Source organism: Lactuca saligna, chromosome 1, assembly GCF_052625555.1.
Source record: "Lactuca saligna cultivar CGN05327 chromosome 1, ASM5262555v1, whole genome shotgun sequence".
Taxonomy (NCBI): Eukaryota; Viridiplantae; Streptophyta; class Magnoliopsida; order Asterales; family Asteraceae; genus Lactuca; species Lactuca saligna.
Window position 1 is genome coordinate 27,032,181 of NC_136417.1, and position 22,823 is coordinate 27,055,003.

At 36.2% G+C, this 22,823-nt stretch overlaps 1 protein-coding gene across 1 annotated transcript; it reads right to left on the minus strand.

Annotated features, from left to right (window-relative positions):
* Positions 1-237: 237 nt before the first annotated feature.
* On the minus strand, positions 238-4,200 carry LOC145029869 (signal recognition particle subunit SRP54 2-like). Its single transcript, XM_078978324.1, has 9 exons — positions 3,710-4,200; positions 3,150-3,249; positions 2,880-3,033; positions 2,614-2,764; positions 2,383-2,531; positions 2,045-2,145; positions 1,796-1,953; positions 854-968; positions 238-765 (listed from the first exon to the last, which is right to left on the minus strand). The coding sequence occupies exons 1-9, from the start codon at positions 3,938-3,940 to the stop codon at positions 437-439; spliced, it is 1,488 nt and encodes a 495-aa protein (XP_078834450.1). The 5' UTR covers positions 3,941-4,200; the 3' UTR covers positions 238-436.
* Positions 4,201-22,823: the final 18,623 nt, after the last annotated feature.

Here is a 22,823-nt window from a genome sequence, read left to right on the forward strand (position 1 = left end):
TGTACCGTATGCATATAAAGTTGTATCAGTCCAAACGGGTTCAAGAATCGGAAAACTTGGACCTGAACCCCATAAGTCTCATCCGATCCGGTCCACAGTCCACAATATTCTCTGAAATCAATCCGGTCCAAGAGTCAATCCGGTCCAATTGTTCACCCTACATCCAACATTTTGGTGTTTGGACATTTTGCATGAGACGGGAAATTACAGTTGTTGTCCTATTATTCAATCCAAATCTGTCAAACACAATATAAAGTTGCTCTTTTGTTATCTCATGTCGAAATCATGTACAATCTACATAAGCACATCCAAATAGTCTTTTACAATCTCTATGATAACCACATAACTAGTTTCAAAAATTCTAGCGAAATGTATAATTAAGCAAAAACATTTATGTTGCATTTTAACCAAGTTGATGCCATGGTCTACTACAGTGCTACTTATCAGCACCACCAAACATACCCATCATGTCTTTGCTAGAACCCATTTGTTTCATCAGATTTTGTAAGCCACCCATGCCACCAATTTGCTTCAACATCTGTGGTGGAAGCACCTTACTCATGTGTTGTGCATTCATGTTTCTTGATAAGGCACTCATATCTCCCTTTTTAGGGATTTTAAGCCCTTTCATTTTGCTCCATATTTTTGCTAGCCTTTTATATTCTTCAAACATTTCAACCACTTCTCTCAACTGACGACCCGCACCTCTTGCTATTCGCATCATCCTTGAATCGTTCATCAGCTTTGGGTTTGTGCTATCTAACTCTGCAAATGAAAAAGGATTGGAATTGTTAATTCCGATGTTTGGATGTGGATTTATGATTACTTGTTTCATGGGTTGGTTGATTCCGACCTTCGTTAGTCATTGAATCCATCATTGTCATGTATCGTTTGATCTTTGCTTGGCTTTCTTTTTCACGCCCTTTTGGCATTAATTCGGAACTGAATCCTGGAAGCATTGAGAAAACCTATGCCATAAAACCAACCATATTAAAACACATGCATATTCCCTCATGACTTTTCGTGTTTTTAAAACAACAAATAGAAAAATCAAAATTTTGTTAGCAGAGTATTTTGAAAGGAATTTGGAACCTGTCAAAGAAATGGGAAGTGGCATAATGTTTGTTGAATAGATGGAACTTGAAGTAAACTATCATGCATTTGGTTGGCAGAAAATGGAATGAAACCCAACAATAGATATTATTTTTTGTTTACTTCAATATATAAAGGTATTTTGGTCTTCTAATAAAAATGGAAGAATGGAATTGGAATTACACACCTAACTCATATTTATACTCAACTAGCACCGACCTAACTGATCTAATAGGAGAATGACCTTATCGCCCTTACTAACGAACTAAAGCCACAACTGTAATATCTAATCCTTATATGAGGTACACCAGAACGGAATCTCGAATTCCAACTCTGCTGGAATCCACCTGTAATATCAGATCCTTATATGGTACACCAGAATGGAATCTCGAATTCCAATTCCGTTGGAATCCACAAACCAAAGGATTAGGAATCTGAAGGAACTGAGTTCTGTTATGTGCATTTGGTTGGCAGGAAATGGAATGGAATTCATGAGCAAGAAGAGAGAAAGCAGATGGAGAATCCAAAGACATGAGAATATTTGATTTTTTTTAATGAGGACATGTTAGGAACTAAAAAGAGGATTGAAATGGAATTAAATTCCAACTCCGGTCAACTCCCACAGAATCACAGAACCGATTTCAATCATGTGAAAGTAAAAATAAACTTAAACAAGAAAAGTAAAAGTAAAAGCATCAAGAACCTGGTTGATGGGACCCATTTTGAGCAAGTTCTGAAACTGCTCATACATAATCCTCATTGTAAAATTCCCTTCTGAGAGTTTTTGCAGAAGCTCAGGCTGCTGATCCATAGGAACAACCTCTTGAATTTTGTCCATGAATCCAGACAAGTCACCCATGCCTAAAATTCAAATGCAACACAAAGTTTCCATCCATTATTTCATATAGAATTCAACTTCATATGAATAAAATCATACAAAAACAATACAAACCTAGAAGACGGCTGACAAACGGTTTAACATCAAAAGTTTCAAATTCATCCATATGTTCACCAGTCCCAATAAATATGACTGGACTTTTTGTCGCTGCAACTCTGCGTATATGATAAGAGAAGATAATAAAATGAAAAAAAGTTGAGTGTTTTCATTTTTTCTCAATAACTGTTGTATGGATAAAGTGCTGAATAGGCAAACAATGTCTGTACAGTTGTATACACAGAGTCTGTTTCTTTTTTGGTCTGAAGGGAATTGTCTGAATGTGAATAAATGACCATTTTACCCTTCTGTTTAGAGGTAATGACTAATAACAGCATTAAGACAATGACACTTACGCACTAAGAGCTCCACCTCCCTTTGCATGACCATCCATTTTAGTAACAATTACAGCTCCAACAGCAACACTTTGCTTAAAAGCTTGAGCTTGGTCAAATGCAGCTTGACCAATACTGCTATCCATCACAAAGATAACAAGATCCGGTTTCTGCATGATTAAACAAAATTTAATTAAAAAAAACTGAAAACTTTAAAAATAAAATCTAACAAAAAAGAACTCGAGGGTATACCGTTGCTTCAGAAACTTGGCGCATTTCTTCAAAAAGGGCTACTTCTTGTTTATGTCGACCACTTGTATCAACAATAATAAGATCACAATTTTCCTTCTTGAACCTCTCAACACCTTCCACAGCAATTTTCACAGGGTCTGACTCCATGTAACTGTAATCAAAAAATGAGGATTACTACATTTCATAAACCTACAAGTTTTTGCATATCATATGATGAATTTCTTGATTTAATTATTTCTCAAGTCTTCAACAGATAAATAAACAACCTTCCATAAAATGGAATCTTAGCTTTTGTTGCATTCTGCTTCAATTGATCAAAAGCACCGGCTCTGAATGTATCTGCACATACCAAAGCTGGTTTCCAGCCCTTCTTTTGGTGGTGGTATGCATATTTTGTACAAGTGGTAGTTTTCCCAGACCCTGAGTCATTCACAGTAGCACATGTCATCAAGGATCCAAATACATAAAATAATGGAAATAAATGTATGATGACAATTTACAGTTTACAAACAACAAAAGCTACATGAACAGAATACCTTGTAAACCCACAAACATGACAACACTTGGTTTGCTTTTCTTGGGTGTGAAAGATGGCTTCCCAGGATCTAACATCTTGCAGAGCTCGGTAAATATAGCCTAGGAGACATAGATAAATCATTGTTAAACAGGACAAAGTGAATCTAACAACATTGTGCCGATATAAGCCACTGTATCACGAGCGTCTACAGCATAAGCAGACATTCTAAACACTAGAAAAATATAAAAAACAGATGTCTCCTCCATTATGTAAACAACTATTATCAGCTAGAATGTTTGTAGTTTGGAATAGAAATTCAATCTGAATCGATTTTATACATTTTGCTGAAGTATAGTTTCAATCACTGGAACCGGACTTCTTAAATCACACCCTGTTTGTAACTGGTTCAACTATATTCAAATTTCATTGCCTTATTTTCCTATTTCAAATTTCTTGTAGCAGCCACATATAATCCAGTCAATGACTAGCAATCCAAATTAACTAATTCAACATATGCTTAGATTACACCGGATCGACAAATATGAGGGAAAAAACAACTACTACAACAAGAATATGCACCTGCTGGATGATTCTACGCTTGTTATGACCTGCAGCGAGATCATCGAGATTGACGATCTTCTTAATATTGGCTTGCATATCACGAACGAGCTTGAACTGAACATCGGATTGAAGAAGAGCGCGCGTGATCTCGTTTAAGCAATCATTAAGGACCTTCTCGTCGATGATCGTGGCATTGCTCATCTGCTGGAGAGCACGTGAAATGCTCCCCCCTAACTCCGCCAACACCATCTTCGATTATTTGCGTTACACGATGAACAACGATTTGTTCAGAGGGAAACTGGAACCAAAATCGAACACTGGTTTCTTAATTGACCAAAACTGGGATAATGGTTACGGTTTCAGATTTAGGGTTTGGATGCTAGAAGGGGGAAAAGGAAAACAACGGTGTCGCCGGCGGGTTAAGTACGTCTACTAAAAACCTTACAGAATGGTTGGCTGATAGACGCACCTACACGGCTTCAACTAGGCTTGGGTGTGCAAATTTGATTTCTAGTAATTCTTTATGCTTTAAGGTTAAAACCGTATTTTTATATCAACAGTGTATAAATATATTAATAGAGGTGTGATTTATGAAAAGTAAGAGGTGTTATTTTAGTGGTTTCCGGATTGCGTCTATTGGCTGGGTTTGAGCGGATTTGCGTACTTTCATTAGTTGGGTTGGAACCGATTTGCGTTTATTGGCTGTGTTATAGCTGATTTGTGTCAATCGGTTGGGTTGGAGCTAATTTCCTTGCATGCATGTCATGTGTTTTATTGTTTTCGTTCAAATGTGCTTGTTGTTTGGGTTTAATTTTGATTGTCTAATTGTTGTTCGGATCCCCTCTCCTCGTTTGCTTCGTTTCCAAGCTTTTGGGGTATGCTTTCCGTTCCTTTTTTCATGTAGATTTTTATTTGGTTGGATTTCGGATTAGCGTATGTTATTTGCAATTTGTATGTGTGTTTAACTGTTCTTTTACTTTTCAATTTCTGTTGCGACTTGCGACTTGCCGATTGTTCTTCGTTTTATTTTTTGTACGATGATTCTGAATAAGTGTAAAAGAGGTTATACTTCTGATGCAACTACGTCACATCGGTCACGAAGAAATTTGTTCTTTGTTGACTTTTATGTATTGCTCGTCTATTACGACTATGATAATATATATGTGTATGAATTTTGTGTCGCATTTATCTCGAGTTAATCATCTACGATATATTTATTAGGATTTTTTAGTTATAATTACATTGTATATTGGAAATTTCATTTAACTCTTAAAAGCATGTGCAACCTAAATGGATCTATGGATTTTCACAATTAATAAGCATGCTTATGAAACAAAACTAGCAAAACCCTATGATAATCGAAATCATGAATAGAACCACATACATTTGCTTAAGTCGAATTAAGTTAATCAGAACACTTGAAGTTTCTTTGGAAATTTAGCTCCAAAAAGTATGGTAGCTTCTAATGTGTCACACCTAAAATTCAAGGAAACCCTAGGATCTAAGGGGTATGCCTCTTTATATAGTTTTCTGGCATTCCCATAAACTATATATTTGAATTTAAAATGATAATATTTTAAATCAGTAATTATCTAGTTTTATTTTATTAGTTGTAGGCTTCTAGAAACTCTATCTAGGGCACCAAAAATGCCCTCCTCATAGGGAGCTTCTAGATCTTCTTTTTTGTTCAACTATTGAATAACAGTTCAACCATTGTACATTTAATTAATTTTAATTAACCAAAAGTCAATTTCAAAATTAATTTTGATTGATTCTCAATTAATTATATATACAGTAAAATTTTAAACGTGCTTGTGTACAGTACAAGTTTACAGCCGGTGGTTTGTGGTTTAGCGTTTTTGATTGGTATCAGTTGTGCCGGCTTAGTAACGTTGATGAACAATAGATTCTTGAGTTGCTTTCGTTCTTTGGAGATAGGGCTACAATAATAACCTTCCGGTTCCTTCTGCCGCTGGAAGTTCCTCCAAACCACCGCCTCACTCTCTCACCACCACCATCGCTCTATTTGATTTAACTTGGTTAAAATTAAATTTGTTTATGCTTGAAAAAACGATATTTTTTGGTCATGTTGCCTATTCGCCACGGATAACAATGACTCTCGTCGACACGTCGTGGTCTATTCTTGACCACGTCGTGGTCCGCTGCTGAGAACCTGAAATAATAATTTAAATAAGTTACATGTTTCATGTGTCCCGCACGAAGTGGCAGCTCTTTCACCACGTCGTGGAACCTGAAATTCCATATTTCTCATAGATCCGTTTTTATCTTTGGTTGCTCAATATTTTCAATTTTAAACACATACAAACTAGCATTCATACTAAAAGATAAATTCAATTTGATTTAATAATAATATTAATTAAAAGTCAACAAATTATAACTCATATAATTTAATTGTTAATTATAAATCAATAGAATTAATATATATATATATATATATATATATATATATATATATATATATTAATTATGTTATATATTGTAAAATATAAATTATATGTATAACACTAAAACAAACATTTTGGCATTGCATGTCGCATTTTAAATGTGCATTGTTACTTTTACAATGACTAAGCTCATCCATTTTATTGTTGTAAAGGAGCTTGAAGGTAGGTCGTTTTGATTCCCAATAAGGTTGGCTTTTAAATGACATTCATTGTTTGTTACCTTCATCGCCTTCTTGCATTTAAAGTGGAGTTACCGAAAGGGTTTTATATGACACTTGTATAAAGTTAAAAGTATTAACTCAATAAATAATAAAACAAAATCGCATTTTATATAAATAATGTGAATCCCTACATCAATAGTTGCAAGCGTCAATGGTGAGTTTCACGACCGTTTTTTAAGCTTTTTATCAAAAAAAAAAAATTTTTTTTTTTTTTTTTTTGGGGGGGGGGGGGGGGGGGGTACATGTTAATTTGATACAAATTGTTATGTTTCATTATTATCGTGGCATTATAAGTTGTAACACATGGTTTGTAATGGAAAGGATTTATGCATGGACTCGGCGAGTTAGGAGGTCAACTCGTTGAGTAGGGTCGTGAGAGCAGGAAACGTGGAACGGGACCGACTCGACGAGTCGAAGGTCAACTCGGCGAGTCCAAACTGTTTAAAGAAAACCCTAAATTTTGGGATTGCCCCATTTATAAACGTCATTATCCGCCCCAGTAGCCTCCCTTAGCACCATAGAAGAACGTTTACGGTCGCACACCCTCTTGTGAGTAAAGTATGATCAATTGGGAGCTTATCCTTGAGTCTTTGGGGAGGATTCCAAGTTTGAGGAAGAAGTATCAAGGGGGAAAACACTAGATCTAGCATCTAGTTCGTCTTGGGCATTGATTTGAGGTATGCACCTGTTACCTAAAGCATAAATTCTATTTGAGAGTTGTGGCCAACTTTGAGGAAATGGAAGCAAGCTTAAATCTGAACCTATCACAAGGATATGGTTCTAGATCTGGACCTCCTTAGGCCCCAAATATCATAAAGTTGCATCTTTTATTGAGTTCATTCCCTCTCCATGCATAAGAACCTTATTTGAAGGATAGTGTTGTTATGGCCATGTGAGGCTATGCATGCATGTAAAGTTCGCAACTTTACGTGAAACATCCTAAAAATACAAGCCAAAAACTTCGTTTGAAAACATTACTAAAACCATAACATCCAAATATCATATAAGAAAGTCATAAGTCGTGTGTCATAAAATGTCATAAAATATGTATCATATCAAACTAATGTCATGGTCATGTCGAAAATATCATAGTCTAACACCCGGGCTAAAATTGTGGTGTGTGTCATGCCATCATATGTGACATCCCCAATTTCACGGCCAGAAAAGACCGAGTTGTTTATGCTTTGTTTTTAAAATCAAAGTAATCTTAAAAAAAAAAAATAGTTGTGGAATTTGTTCCCAAAACAAATATGATAAGAATTTATCAAAGCATTCCTTTAAAGAAATGTATTTTCATTATATAACAAAATCTCGGGATGTCATATTCCGATACAGACACATGAGCATAAATAAAACTTACATTTATTTACACTAATGATTTACATCTCCTTTAAATCTCTCGGTGAAATATGTCTTCATATTGATACCTGTGATACAAAGAAAACTGAGTGGGTCAGGCTTGGGAGCCTAGTGAGCATATAGGGTTTTCAACCCACAATAATATAATTAATATATTCAACCATCAAACAATCAACCCAATTACCCATCCCCATTATCTTCTTTATTTCTTAAGGTTTTACCCTAAGAATCATCTATCCTTCATTCATTCATTCCTAAAGATTGACTTTAAGGAATAAACACAAACTCCACTGTTACTTAAGGCGCATCTACCAACTTTATCATTTAAGCGCCTCTACCAGGATTACGACATTCACTATAAGGCGCATCTACCAACGTTATCCTTTAAGCGCATCTGCCAGGATTACAATATTCACTATTTGGTGCATCTGCCGACCTTATCCTATAAGCGCATCTGCTAGAATTATCCTATAAGCGCATCTGCTAATATTATGACATTCTCTATTTGACGCATCTGCCGACATTTTGCTTAAGCGTATCTGCTAGCATTATGACATTCTCTATTTGGCGCATCTGCTGTGACATCCCCATTTTCACGACCAGAAAAGACCGATTTGTTTATGCTTTGTTTTATAAAATCAGAGTAATCTTTTAAAGAAAACGGTTGCGGAATTTGTTCCCAAAACAAGATATGATAATAACTTATCAAAACATTTCTCAAAGAGAATGTATTTTCATTTAATAATAAAACCTCGGGATGTCATGTTCCGATACAGACATATAAGCATAAACAGAACTTACATTCAATTACACTAATGATTTACATCTCCTTTAATCTCTCAGTGCAAAGCAGCTTCGTATCGATACCTGTGATACAATTAAACTGAGTGGGTCAGGCTTGGGAGCCTGGTGAGCATATAAGGTTTTCAACTCACAATAATATAATTATTATATTCAATCATCAAACAATCAACCCAATTACCCATCCCCGTTATCTCCATTTATTTCTTAAGTACCTTCCCTAAGGAATTATCCTAAGGGTCATCTCCTACATCATATTTACCTCTCATCTCCTTAATGGGTTTTTATCATAAGACATCATATGTGCTCATACAAACCCTAATGCTTGGATCTAGGTTTCTCTATTGTACATGCTTTGAATCCAAGACTATAAACCCTAATTCTAGCATATGGAAATCAATATTAACATATAATTAGGTTTAAGATATTACCTTGATTGTTATGTAGCAATAACAATCCTAATTCCTCCTTGAATTGACTTTGGAAGGCTTAGAGTCACAAGTGTCACTCCTCTAATGGCTTACAAACACCAAGAGCAAATGGAGAAGGTATAAAGAGAGAGGAGAGAGGTTAGAATTCGTCCTTAGGACTTCTTGGGAAGCGATACCCGAATTCATGAGCCTTAGGGTCTTTATATAGGTGTAGAGATAGGGTTTCAGTCATTATCCTTATCTAGTTGCTTATCCACAAAACAACCCATAAGATAATCATTCAATCCTTGTCATAGTCGAATTCTAAGGCCTTATCACCTTAAATTCGTCCAACCTAATAATAAGATAATCCTTACCTTATTTTGTAACTATCACATAATTACAAATCAGCCCCTCTAGTTTAATTAATTACACTTGATCACAAAATTAATTCCTAATTAATTATTGACCAATATTAATTAAACAAATATGATTTCTCATTTAATATATTATTCTTATAACATATTAATAAATCATATTATCCTCTCTCTATATATATTTCTCCAATCAAGTTGCTTTAGTGAAGGCAACCCAAAAGGACCATGCACCATCGGGTCAAGTACATACCAAAATAGTTATGGACTTAGACACTAATCCAACAGTCTCCCACTTGGATAAGTCTAATAACTATTCTGCGTATGACTTCAGATCCTGATCTGCAATCATAGCTTTCCAAAGCCGCTGTCAACTCTGATCCAATCAGATACGCGTGTCCTTATATAAGGGATCATATATTCCTCCATTCTAGATATCGTATGAGATATGATTTTTAATCATTCTCTTTGTACTACTTCTCGATTTCTGATTTATGACGACAGACTAATTGAACAAATCAAATTAGCCCTAGCCCGGTCGAGCATTTACGTTTGTCATCACTAAACCATCGAGGGGCCCAAAGATATCGCTTTTATCCTACCTTGGATAAAAGGAACGGATAAACTTTGATACAATGATTGCTTGCACTCACTAACCAAATCACACACAACAATATGTTTTATAACACCAAGTTACTATTGCGTTTACATATTATCAATGTGCAACCGATTAGCAAGATACAACTCACACATCTCGGTTTCAAGAATATAAGATGATATCGTCTCACCAATCACTTGTGATACAATTCATGGTGTGATCCAAGTGAGCGTGGGTTTAATCCAATGCTCAAATCATATTCGTAAGCACTCATGAACATTGCAGCAAACATTTGCTTATGTCTAATACTCTTTTAGACAATCCACACACCAATTCACGACAGTCTTCATTCATATCTACTTCCAACATATGAACGACTGTGGTCTGTTCGAATAATTCGATTATTCTTGATAAACTCAATTATTCTGGAAGTCAAAACATGCAAGGTGAAACACAAGAATAATACTAATCCCATATGGCCTCAAACCTTTGAGTATAAATAAAACACGTTTTATTTATCACCATATCGATTACTCATTATTTGTCATTTCGGGTAATCAACTTCTTACTTGAATTATTACACTTGTCCCATGCTCCTAGCATGCACACAATGTTTACCTATGGTTCTTACTTTTGTGAAATAGACAAATTGAACACATTTCCAATCATTCTCATTTTACAACTCCAAATCCATTTTCTTAAGTGTAAGAATATCAAATTCTTGTTACTTATAGAATATACTAGATTCTAACACTTTATGCAACGATCCTTTTGTAATGTCACTGCACCAAAGTCTCAAAGACTATTGCCAATGATATTACAAAGTCTTCTAACGTAGATTGTTACAAAGACAATTCCTTAGATATGATGTCTCTCACTCAAAGTACATTCCTTTGAACATCCTTTTGCATAAAAGTTTCTAATCTAGACATAGATTTTCAATATTTACTTCCCAATATGGACACGCTTCCATATGTTCCATATGACAACTTATTCTTAATAGAATCTTATCTATTCGTAATGATGTTGATATTGTCCATCCAATATGGAAACATTTCCATAATTTCCAATACTATACTTCCAACTACTCACAAGCGACCAATTCTCATCGAACATCGAATCGTCCTTTGATAGTTGTTTAATTATTTTAGTCAAAACCAATTCTAGTCCCTTTTCCCTCTAAATGCGCTGGACATTTGGAAAATTTTAGAATGGTCAAACATTAAAGCATTTGCAATCGCTCCTATACCCGAAGCGTATGGGACACGACGCACAATGTTTTATTTTCTATGTTCTCAAAATTCGAATTGTGAAGAGCAATGCCGTAATCATAATCGAAATTTTAAGAACACACTATGTACCTTTGACTAATATTATTAACATTCCACAACCTAATCCTTTATATTTGAAATGAAGCATAATATTCTCTCCCTTAATTATAGCAAAACAACTATTCCATCCTTACGACTTTGCAAAGAATGACTCTTGTTTTCTATAATTAATATTGCCAATTTGCAATACTTTCCATAATAATCATGCAATCATAACTTTTATGCTCCCACTATCATGATGATTACTATAAAACATAACATTTATGCTCCCACTAGCTTCGACATGTATTCAAAACATCTTAACTTCCAGAAAAACAATACTTATTGAATTTCTTAAGTCCATGTTTCTAATACTTGGTGCTTTGATAATCTTTTATCAAGGCTTCTTGAACTTATACACCTTTGCCTTAGATAGTTTATATGTGAGTGTAAACATTTAAGACTAATTGTCAAACCTCACAATTCAAATCATGGAAAGGGATACCGTAACCATAATTGAATTCGAGAATGCAATTTTACAATCACTATCTTCTTAAAATCTTTCTTAGTGAAAGCATTTCCTCACAATCATTTTCATGAAGGAGTAAATCTTATGACACTTAGATTTAAACAGTGTATGTGTTCCTATCCATGTGAATTTGTTAAAACCAAAGTTTAAGACAAATTCAAACTCATATGGACCGAACTTTCTTAATCTTGATTTCTTGCCTTATGGTAGCACAGCTGCCCACCACGTCTTAATCTTGATTTCTTGCCTTATCTTTCTGCCTACTTGATTCTTCTTATTCGTTCTACTATTGATCTAAACCCTTTAATCAATTCAGAATTACACTTAATCTTGTAAGTGTAATCATATTTACTAAGCCTTTAGTAAATCATGACGAATATCTTCGTTACTCTTATGGTGAACTTGATCAACACACAACTTTGTGTACTCGATCTCCTAGTCCTTCACTTGACACTTTTTCAACGAATTTGTCTAATTTCCAAATATGAAATTTCTTATTCATCATGCAACCAGGTTGCGTGATTCCAAATTTCAGTCCAATTGAAATTTGGTGCTGAATCTGGCGGTGTAAGCGACAATGTTGGTGCCCTTCATGGTCAGGCTCCAAAGCTCCTGCTCTAATTTCTGGATCTCGCCCCTCGGGCAGTATTCCTCAATCACGAGGTCTTTCATCGTTTCCCAGCCTATGTCGTTGGCTACGACGAGAGTTAGAGATTTAACGTGGCCGTTCCACCACGTCAGGGCCTTTCCTTCAAAGGTGCATGCGGCGTATTTCACTTTGCTCGCAGCAGGGCATGAACAAATTTCGAAGACCGCTTCAGTCTTCTCGAACCATTGTGAGAGAGCAATGACTCCGCCGGCCCCATGAAAGGACTTCGGCTTGCAGTTGGTGAAATCCTTGTAAGAGCACTCTCTCGAGCGCACAGGGGTTTCAACCGGGATTGATTCCACAGGGGTTCCACCTCTGCTAGCATCAGAAGAGTGATATTGAGCCATGGCAGTTGCCACCGCTACAGCTACGGCAACATTTAGGGCTGCAGTATCGATGACCGGAGGCGGAGGAGGTGGTGGTGCAGGATTATTCCTGGGAGATTTGCGAGGAGGCATCTTTCAGCTATAAGTTTATAAAGGTAAGAAAAATGGTAAGAATCATTTTGTAAGCAACGTGAGAGTGTTATATGGACTAACTAACCATAGCCCAACAGTTGAATGAGTGTTTGAAATCACAACAAGAAATATTAGTAGGAAAACACAAGTGTATAGATTTTTCCCACAATTTAGATAGATTTCAATAATACTGGTATTACTGATGTAATAAGTTCAAGGAAAATCGACCTAACAGTAGGTCTTACATCATACCATATAGAAAAGTTTGACAGTTCTTAGATTCCTAATTAGAGTACTGAAAGTTAGGAATATTTTACAGATAAGTGCTACTTAGAGCACAGATGTTAAAGGCTAATACTTAACCCTAAAGATAATGATGTACTAGACATCATTTAACGACGATGAATATTCCTCGGGAGAACCCTAAGGTCTCTCATTTGACGGACCACCTCTTGAAGGTGTTGCTCATGAGCACTTTGACGAGCTCGGAGTTCCATGACTTCAGCTTGAGAGGCAACCAGATGTTGCTGTAGGGTTTCATTGGTTCTCCGGGTCCGTTCCATGTCTTCTTCAAGACGGCGGATGCGGACTGTGTTGACACCTGAGTTGGCATCAATCTCCATGACCCGGTCGATGGCTGCTCTACCTTGCTCGACATTACGAGCTATTCTGCGGATAATGACAGGCAGGGTTCGGTCAGCAGAGCCACCATTGCTGACGTTGTAAAAGATTCGGTCCCCAAAGTATGGTAAGGGTTGACCCTGTTCATCACTCCAACGATTCAAGTTGTTTGCCCATAAGGGAGTAGGACCTGGAAAAGATGGTCGAGGGTTGTTGTTCGGGGGTTGACCTACGAGCGGTAGGTTGTTGACTTCAGGCTCAGAGTCCGATCCATCTGAGAAGCCTTCAGCTTGATGATCATCCAACGGAATTTGGTGTTCATTGTCAGACTCTGCTTCGAGCATTCCTATGTTGCCTTCATTTGGAAAGTACGGGTCGTCGTGATGGAATCCAACCATTTAAATCTACGCGAGAAGAGAGGTAAAAAGATATGTATGTAGTTAATAGCACAAAATACACCTATAGTATTTTAAGTTTAAGTTCCACTGATCTTTTTGTGGCATTGTTGGTAAGTTTTTTTTTTTTTTTTTTTAGACTTGTTAACACATCACAACTATTCTAGGGCATATGCTAATCACTCCTCGGACCAGCATAGTTGATCAGGCTATGCCATTCCCAGGACTGACTATACATCCCCTAGCTTACCTGTGATATTTAACAATCGTAATACTCTTGTTCTTGTCATTGTGACACTGGTTTTAGTATGAATGGAGACTAGTATACTTAATTAACTATTTTAGTATTTAAAGTATAGACTCTTGGTCAGAGTGTTTTAATCCCAAATGGGTTTATAGTTTAGTATATCTTTTATGGGTTGATATACTTGCTTCACTATAAACAATGCTCTGATACCAATCTGTCACACCCCAAAACCAAGAATGGCGGAAATGTTCCGGGGCGGAGGACGTCATGTAAAGTATCACAACACAGTAAATGTAAATAAGCAAACAACATCATCCATTGCATTAAATATAAAATTTTAATACAAGCGTGTTCCGTACAGTTCTAGACACCAAAAATATAATGTAAATCAAAATAGTATGATGAGTCTTGAATGCGCTCCATCTTCTCAAAAGCTAGCATCGGTACCTGTCTACTGATGACCTGAGAATACAAGTTATTTTGAAAGAGTTTATCAGCATTAAGCTGGTGAATTCATAAGTATTTTAGTGTCGAGGTTTATTATCAAAACGTTTGAACCTGTCGCAAGTATGAGTTGTAAATGTATGTAAGTGTTTGTAAAAGTTTGAATCTCTCAGAAAAACCTATATTTTCTGTTAAAGTAGCCCTCTACCAAGGCTTAACTGTTTTGTATGCTCGTTTGATGTAAAAGTGTGTAATTTCCCAAGTGTAACTATCATTTAACAAAATATAGTTTGTACATTAAAGTTTAAGTGAGGTTATCACCAAAATGTAATGGGTAAATTATTGTAGTACGGTAGTTTTGTTTTATATGAACTACTGCTGTACTAACTACCTTAAACCGGGTTTATATTAAGGTATCGTGTGATAAATTGCACCATACTATCGACTGGTAACATCGACAACGTATAGTCGAAAAATAAGGTATGACGTTTGGCACTCGCAGACCTATCGGTCCCACTGTAGCTAGCAGCGAGGTGTAGGATAGTCAATCCAGTATAGATCTATACGCAAACTCACGCTCTCCCTCCAAGAGACTCTGGCTACAACTCGGGTCATGTCAATTAAGACATGCTCCCATACAGTGGATCACAATTGTTAACGTATTTGTGTATATGCAATATAATGCTACTTGTTCTAGTATCGTTGTATATGTTCTCTTAGTAATAAGTATTGACTCCTGAACGAACTGACTCGTTGATCTAGAAATTGTAGTAGTATGATCCCGTGTTACCCCGATGGTAACTTACTAACGAGGTGCTGATAAGTATGAATATGGAAGTACTTTTATGTCAATACATGTATATATGATATATAACTAATATTGAAACGACCCTCGGATGGTCACCCGAAATTCCACCAGACCACATCCGAATCGAGGAAAAGGAAATAGGACAGGTGGCTTTCCTAAGCCCTTTAAACATTATTTATACAACTATACATATATGGGCATGCAAATTTATAGGTAGTAAAACAAAGTTTACAATAAAGCATTTGATAAGTAAAAGAGTTTGTAAAACATTTTGAAGTAAAACAGTTTGAACAGTGATAAAATCATTGGTTTCCTAGTTATTAATCACATGTGATTAATGCAATCACATGTGATCGAAGCAATAACTATAAGTGTTTAACGTGTATTCCCCCCCCATAAAGTATTTAAACATTTAAAAGCATTTCAAAGGTTGAATAAAGGGGTATGAACTCACTTGGAAGTTTGAAGATAGCGAGATCGAAAACCGAGCAGAGTTTCGTCTCGGGAAACGGATTTTTCTCGGGATTCTCGAGAGTAAAATCGACCCTCGGGACTTGAGCAAAAAGACCAGAGCTTCGGGTTTGAACGGGCACGGAAATCGAGGCAAGATCGTGAGAGAAAGAGAGAAAATGAACAAATTTTTCGGAAAGGCTCGCATCCCTTTTATAGGGGTGCTGAACCGCCTCCGAACGCGGGGCGTACGGGCGTACGCAGCGCGTACCCGTACGTCATCGCTTACGTATTTCGGATGGAGCGAATCGGATGGGACGGCGGGTCGGGTAGCTTCGCATAGGGCGACGTGGATGATCCGAGGCCGTGCCCTCGAGTACGCGGGGCGTACGAGGGTACGCGGTGCGTACCTCGGCCCTTGGATGACTCCTCTTCGGATAATACCGAATTTTTAATAAAAATTATATATAAATTATTTATCAAACTTCAAAAATTCATATCTCCTTCATACGAACTCCGTTTTCGACGTTCTTTATATCCCCACGAAGGTCAGACTACGATCTACAACTTTCGTTTAGATTCCGTTGGTAAATTCCGAAATTATTTTTATTATTTATTTATTAAAATGATGTGATTAAGGAATCTCTTTAAAAATTCATAACTTCTTTATCTGACGTCGGTTTTTGCCAAGACTTTTTACCGTTGAAATACCATTGTCGAGACCTTCGATTTTCGTTTAGGTCATTCCGGCCAAATGTCGCTCGATCTCCGTTTCGAGTTTTTAGCTGTCTGTTGCTAAGCTGAACTTGGAAAAATCATAACTTCAATATACGAAGTCGGATTTGGGCGTTCTTTTTACGTACGATCATGGTTTAATGAGATTTAAACATAGAAGAATTTAAATAGAAACTTTTTGGACATTTTATTATCAAAGTTAATTTTATTAACTCAAAAATGTTTACAATACTTGACCTATTAGGCCATTACAAAGAGTTGAAATATCGGGTTGTCACATTGCATGTCTTTCATTGCCTTTGTCTATATCCATAGAGGTCTTGAAGGCAGATTCACCAATCAACTTTGCTTTTCTATTGCACCAAACCATTGTTGATTCAGCAGTAATAAGCATATAGGTGATATCAATAAGGGTCACGTCGTGGTTCATCATACAATACTCTCTTACGAACTCACTATACGAGTTAGGAAGTGACTGAAGAACCCAATCAACAGCCATCGCTTCACCGACAACGAATCCCATCATTCTTAACCTATCAATGTGTGACTTCATCCCTAAGACGTGTGCACACACCGACTTGCCTTCTTTATGTTTACTTGCCAAAAGGGCTTGAGTGATATTGAACATTTCAATTTTACAATCTTGTGGGTTAGGGAGAATAATTGGAGGAGGAGGAAGTGAAGCATGATTTCTTGTTCCTCGATCGAATCGTGGAATATCATCTTCATGTGGAATGCTTGTTCCACGGGATTTGGGAAGACCATAGTTGTCGAACTTTGACATCTACAAAACGGGAGAAAACGAAATTCAAGTTAGTTGATCGATTGAGTCCTTAGTAAATCACCCAAATGAGATACTAAGGCTTGGACCCAACACAATACGCTACAACCTAGAAGAGGGATGCCGTAATCTAGTTGCAGAATATTTGAAGGTAAGTGAATGACGATTCACTAATTTCCACCATGATAAACGAAAAAGAAATTTAAGTTTTAAATCTATGAAAACTCCTAGATCATTTGAGATTCATTGAACATTTCAATGGCATGTTTAAATCTCGATATGCCCCTCTTGTTTGTGACTGGGATGCCGAGGATCACAAAGCGGGTGTAAATAACCATGCAAACTTACATGGTGCCCTCACATGTTACAATCACCTATTCGATGTGCCGGTAAACCACACACGCTCCACCGAACTATGACAAACATTGAGTCACCCTTTGCTACCTTTGCTTAGAATCATTTAGTGTGTCGGTAAACCACACACGCTCCACTAACGTCTTCGCAAGGGCACAAAGTGTAATTTCATGGAATTGCATCAATTCACTTTTGCCTAAGTAACTAATATTGGGAATTAGAAAAACATTTAGTTACTTTGTATTTCATTATACTTATAATGGAAGGTTTCGTCCTATCCTACCCGTTCGGCTAACGACCCTCCACTAGTCAAGAGTGCGGTGGGTAAGAGTGGATACCCATTCAATCGCCATTTTATAGGCAATTTCCTTAAACACCCCTTATAGACCAGCTTCGTGAATGAGGCCTACTAACGGTAAGACTGACTTTTACTCATACATATATATAATGTTAGACTTTTAATGTTATATATATATATATATATATATATATATATATATATATATATATATATATATATATATATATATAGTATAGGGTGTATTTTACACTTTTAAAATACTAGGTGGTCAAATTTAACAATTATACTTTTAATTCAATTAAATTGCAAACCTAAACTTTTATGGATTTATTAAACTTCTTTTAATTATACTCCTTGATTAATTAATAAAACCATAAGGGTGTATTTGAACTTTTCAAAATATTACTAGGGTTTTAGAATTTAACATTCCTAATTAACTTTTAATCAACTTTTAAATTCCAAAACTTGAGGGCAATTTTTGAAACCTTTTTCAAAACATTAGGGTTTTAACTATTTAAATTTCAAAACTTCAAAACTTTTGGGTTCAAATTTAAACTATAAAACCTAAAGGGGAAAATATAAAACTTTTCATAACAACAAGGATCAAATAACAAATAATTTTAAATTAACATTTAATCACATAATTATCCATACTTGATTTATTTAATGATTTTTTGCAAAACAATTTATCAATTTATTCAAAATAATTAATCAATTATCTTATAAGGAAACAATTATCTTATTAATTGATAAATATCTTCATTTAGATCAAAAATATAGTCAAATATATCATATAATCGGATTAATATTGATCTAACATGATAAGGTAACTATCCATATGCAAAAACAACAAGAAATCCCGAGATAAGCATTATCTGACGAGTTGACTCGTCGAGTCACCTTGGACTCGGCGAGTTCAGCTATGGACTCGGCGAGTCCAGCCTCTAAAACACCAAAAAATCGAATTTTTTAGATATACAATGCATCAATACAATTGAAACCATCCTAGGCTCTGATACCAGTAATGGGTTTTTATCATAAGACATCCTATGTGCTCATACAAACCTTAATGCTTGGATATAGGTTTCTCTATTGTACATGCTTTGAATCCAAGACTATAAACCCTAATTCTAGCATATGGAAATCAATATTAACATATAATTAGGTTTAAGATATTACCTTGATTGTTATGTAGCAATAACAATCCTAATTCCTCTTTGAATTGACTTTGGAAGGCTTAGAGTCACAAGTGTCACTCCTCTAATGGCTTACAAACACCAAGAGCAAATGGAGAAGGTATAAAGAGAGAGGAGAGAGGTTAGAATTCATCCTTAGGACTTCTTGGGAAGAGATACCCGAATTCATGAGCCTTAGGGTCTTTATATAGGTGTAGAGATAGGGTTTCAGTCATTATCCTTATCTAGTTGCTTATCCACAAAACAACCCATAAGATAATCCTTGAATCCTTATCATAGTCGAATTCTAAGGCCTTATCACCTTAAATTCGTCCAACCTAATAATAAGATAATTCTTACCTTATTTTGTAACTATCACATAATTACAAATCAGCCCCTCTAGTTTAATTAATTACACTTGATCACAAAATTAATTCATAATTAATTATTGACCAATATTAATTAAACAAATATGATTTCTCCTTTAATATATTATTATTATAACATATTAATAAATCATATTATCCTCTCTCTCTATATATTTCTCCAATCAAGTTGCTTTGGTGAAGGCAACCCAAAAGGACCATGCACCATCGGGTCAAGTACATACCAAAATAGTTATGGACTTAGACACTAATCCAACACTCCTTACATCACATTTCCTTTTATTTTTGTTCCTAAGGACTTTTTTCCTAAGGATCATCGCATGAATACATAGTCACAACATCGCCTGGACTTGTAATTCATAGTAAGGGTTAGAGTATCATTGCATGAATACGTAGCCACAACATCGCCTGGACTCGTAATTCATCACCTACAGGTTATGAGCCTGCTGGTGTTTCCACGGGGTCGTCTAGAATAGTCTGTGGTCGCCATCTATACTCTGGTAGATGACTACATCGCTGAATTTCCACATCACCGGTCAAGGTTATGGTATCTCCTCTCATCTCACATCACCTATTTATCATTACCTAATTATCATCACCTTTCTATCATCACCTATTTCTCATCACCTAATCATCATCACCTGTTTCTCATCACCTAATTATCATCACCATTATATCCTCACATTTCTCTTATCACATTCGTTTAACACACATCAACTATTTCATATACCCATGTTCTACCCAACATATTTGTAGATATAAATTACATATATAGTTTAAATCATTTAACACCCATATAAAAACATCAATTCCAAGCCCATCTCATATAGACAATTAATATATAACACATAGCACGTATTTCATAGCTAATGTTTTATATTTATGTGTTTAGAAGAGAGTAACCGCACACTCACACATATAAACCACAATATATATACACATAACACGTATTTCGTATAAAATACTTCATAATTATGCGTTAGAAGAAAGTAACTACACACTCACTTGATCAGAAGATGATCGGACATCATTACGGCTTGTAGAAGTAGTATTCTTCGGTAGATCTGGAAGATCTTCACAAAAACCGGACTCCTCGCGGGCAGAGGTTCGGCTCGGGAATTGCACTTCTCGGGATCTTCGGGGCCTCGGGACTTGCTTCGGGGCTCGGGAATGATACCGGGGCTTCGGGATATTTCTTGCACGAAAAACGATGCAAAAACGCGAGAAAACGGGAAGAAATGAGCAACTGAATCGGCTGCACTCGACTTCCTTTTATAGGGGGCTGAAGCCCGATTTATGCGGGGCGTAAATTTCATTACGCAGGGCGTAACGACGATAAGGTCGCTGACTCCCCCATGGATAATATCGGCAAATTTTTATTTAAATTAAATATCGAAATTATTAAATAAACTTCAAAAATTCATATCTTCCTTATACGAATTCCGTTTTCGACGTTCTTTATATCCACACGTAGGTGAGACTACGATCTACAACTTTCGTTTAGACTCCATCGGCTAATTTTGACTTTATTTTTATTATTTATTTTTAGTAGGCCGGGACAGTAAAACTCCGTTATAAAATCATAACTTCTTCATCCGATGTCCGTTTTCGCCTATCTTTTTATCGTTTTACTACAATTAATGAGATCTTCAATTCTCATTTAGATTGTTTCGGCTAAAAACCGCTCGGTCTCAAATCGAGCATTCGGGCTGCATACTGCTAAGTCGAAACTTCGAAAAATCATAACTTCCTCATACGAAGTCAGATTTGGGCGTTTTTTTTTATGCATGCTCATGGTTTAACGTATTCTACGACTTTCATTTAGATTGCTAAGGCTAAATATCGCTCTAACATAAATTCACTTTTTACGTCGCGTTGTGTCGTGTCGGTTCTGTCGCGAAACTTCGACAGGTCATAACTTCTTCGTTATAACTCGGATTTCGGCATTTTTTATATGTACAGAAACCTTGTAACATATACTGTAACTTAGTTAAGATTATTCATTCTGAATAATCTTTCATCATAAATTCATTTTTGACACCTATCGTCTCTAAATTGACTAGCCCGAATCTACGGGCGTTACAATTATCTCCCCCTTAGGATGATTACGTCCCGGAATCATTAACGAAATAGGATTCATATACTGACTCCATAAGTTATCTCTCCATCCTAAGTAATAACCATGATGCTCAATCCTGCATCTACTCTTCGTACTATGTTGGACTTTCAATCGAAATCTTAAAGTTACAAAAATAAATCCTTATCGTGGACTCCTTCTTCTTCTTAGGTTAAATACATTCATTTATCTATTTTAACTAACCGATGGGTCGAGTCCCGATGACCTCTCATCGTAGTTGGACTCAATTTAATATGACCACTAGGGTCGGAATAACCATCATCCCACTAGCCATTACCGAAACAAGGGTAATGACAAACGTGAATAAAACAAAATCAATTACTAGCTTCTTGGTAACCTTGCGACTTTCCCTGATCTAAGTGTGAGTCCTGTGCTTCCGGTAGTATAGATCTCTACTACCATTCACACCTACTCATACTCGTCCCAAGTATTGTCTCGCAGTTAACCAAGTCACCATACATAAATCATATAATCATTCAACACACCAGATAACAAAACCAGTGTTTATATCAATTCTTGAAACTATTACACAAAAGTTCAAGTTCACCCTATACTATGCCTCTAATAGGCCATATCATAAGTTACTATTCACACTGTTACTTCATAACTTGATCATTGGATATAAAATCCTCATCCTTGATTCGCTTCGTCGAGGATCATGTGGAATGCCCTTGGCTGTGGCGGTACATTTTTCTTTGCAGCTTTGTCTTTCTTTGGGCAGTTCTTCGAAATATGACCACCATCTCCACATTCGTAACACTGTACAATCTCTGGAATAGTGACCGATCCTACCACACTTATAGCAGGTCACTTCTCCATCGCATCTTCCGAAGTGCTTCTTCTTGCACTTTTCACACCACTTGGTTTCATCTTTTCCTCTGGATTTCGAGAGTTTGGTTTCTTTGTCGATCATTGAAGATCCCTCGTGTTTCCTTTTCCCTACAACTTCAACTCTCTTTAGACCCTTTTCCCTTATTTGGTTTTCAACATTCTTGGCTGCCCAGATGGTGGCTTTCAGAGTGGTTGCTTGCTTGACTATCGGACCAAAGTCCGCTGGTAATCCATTGGCAAACTTGTTGACCTTGGAAAGTTCAGTTAGAATTAGGTATGGAATAAGCTTCATC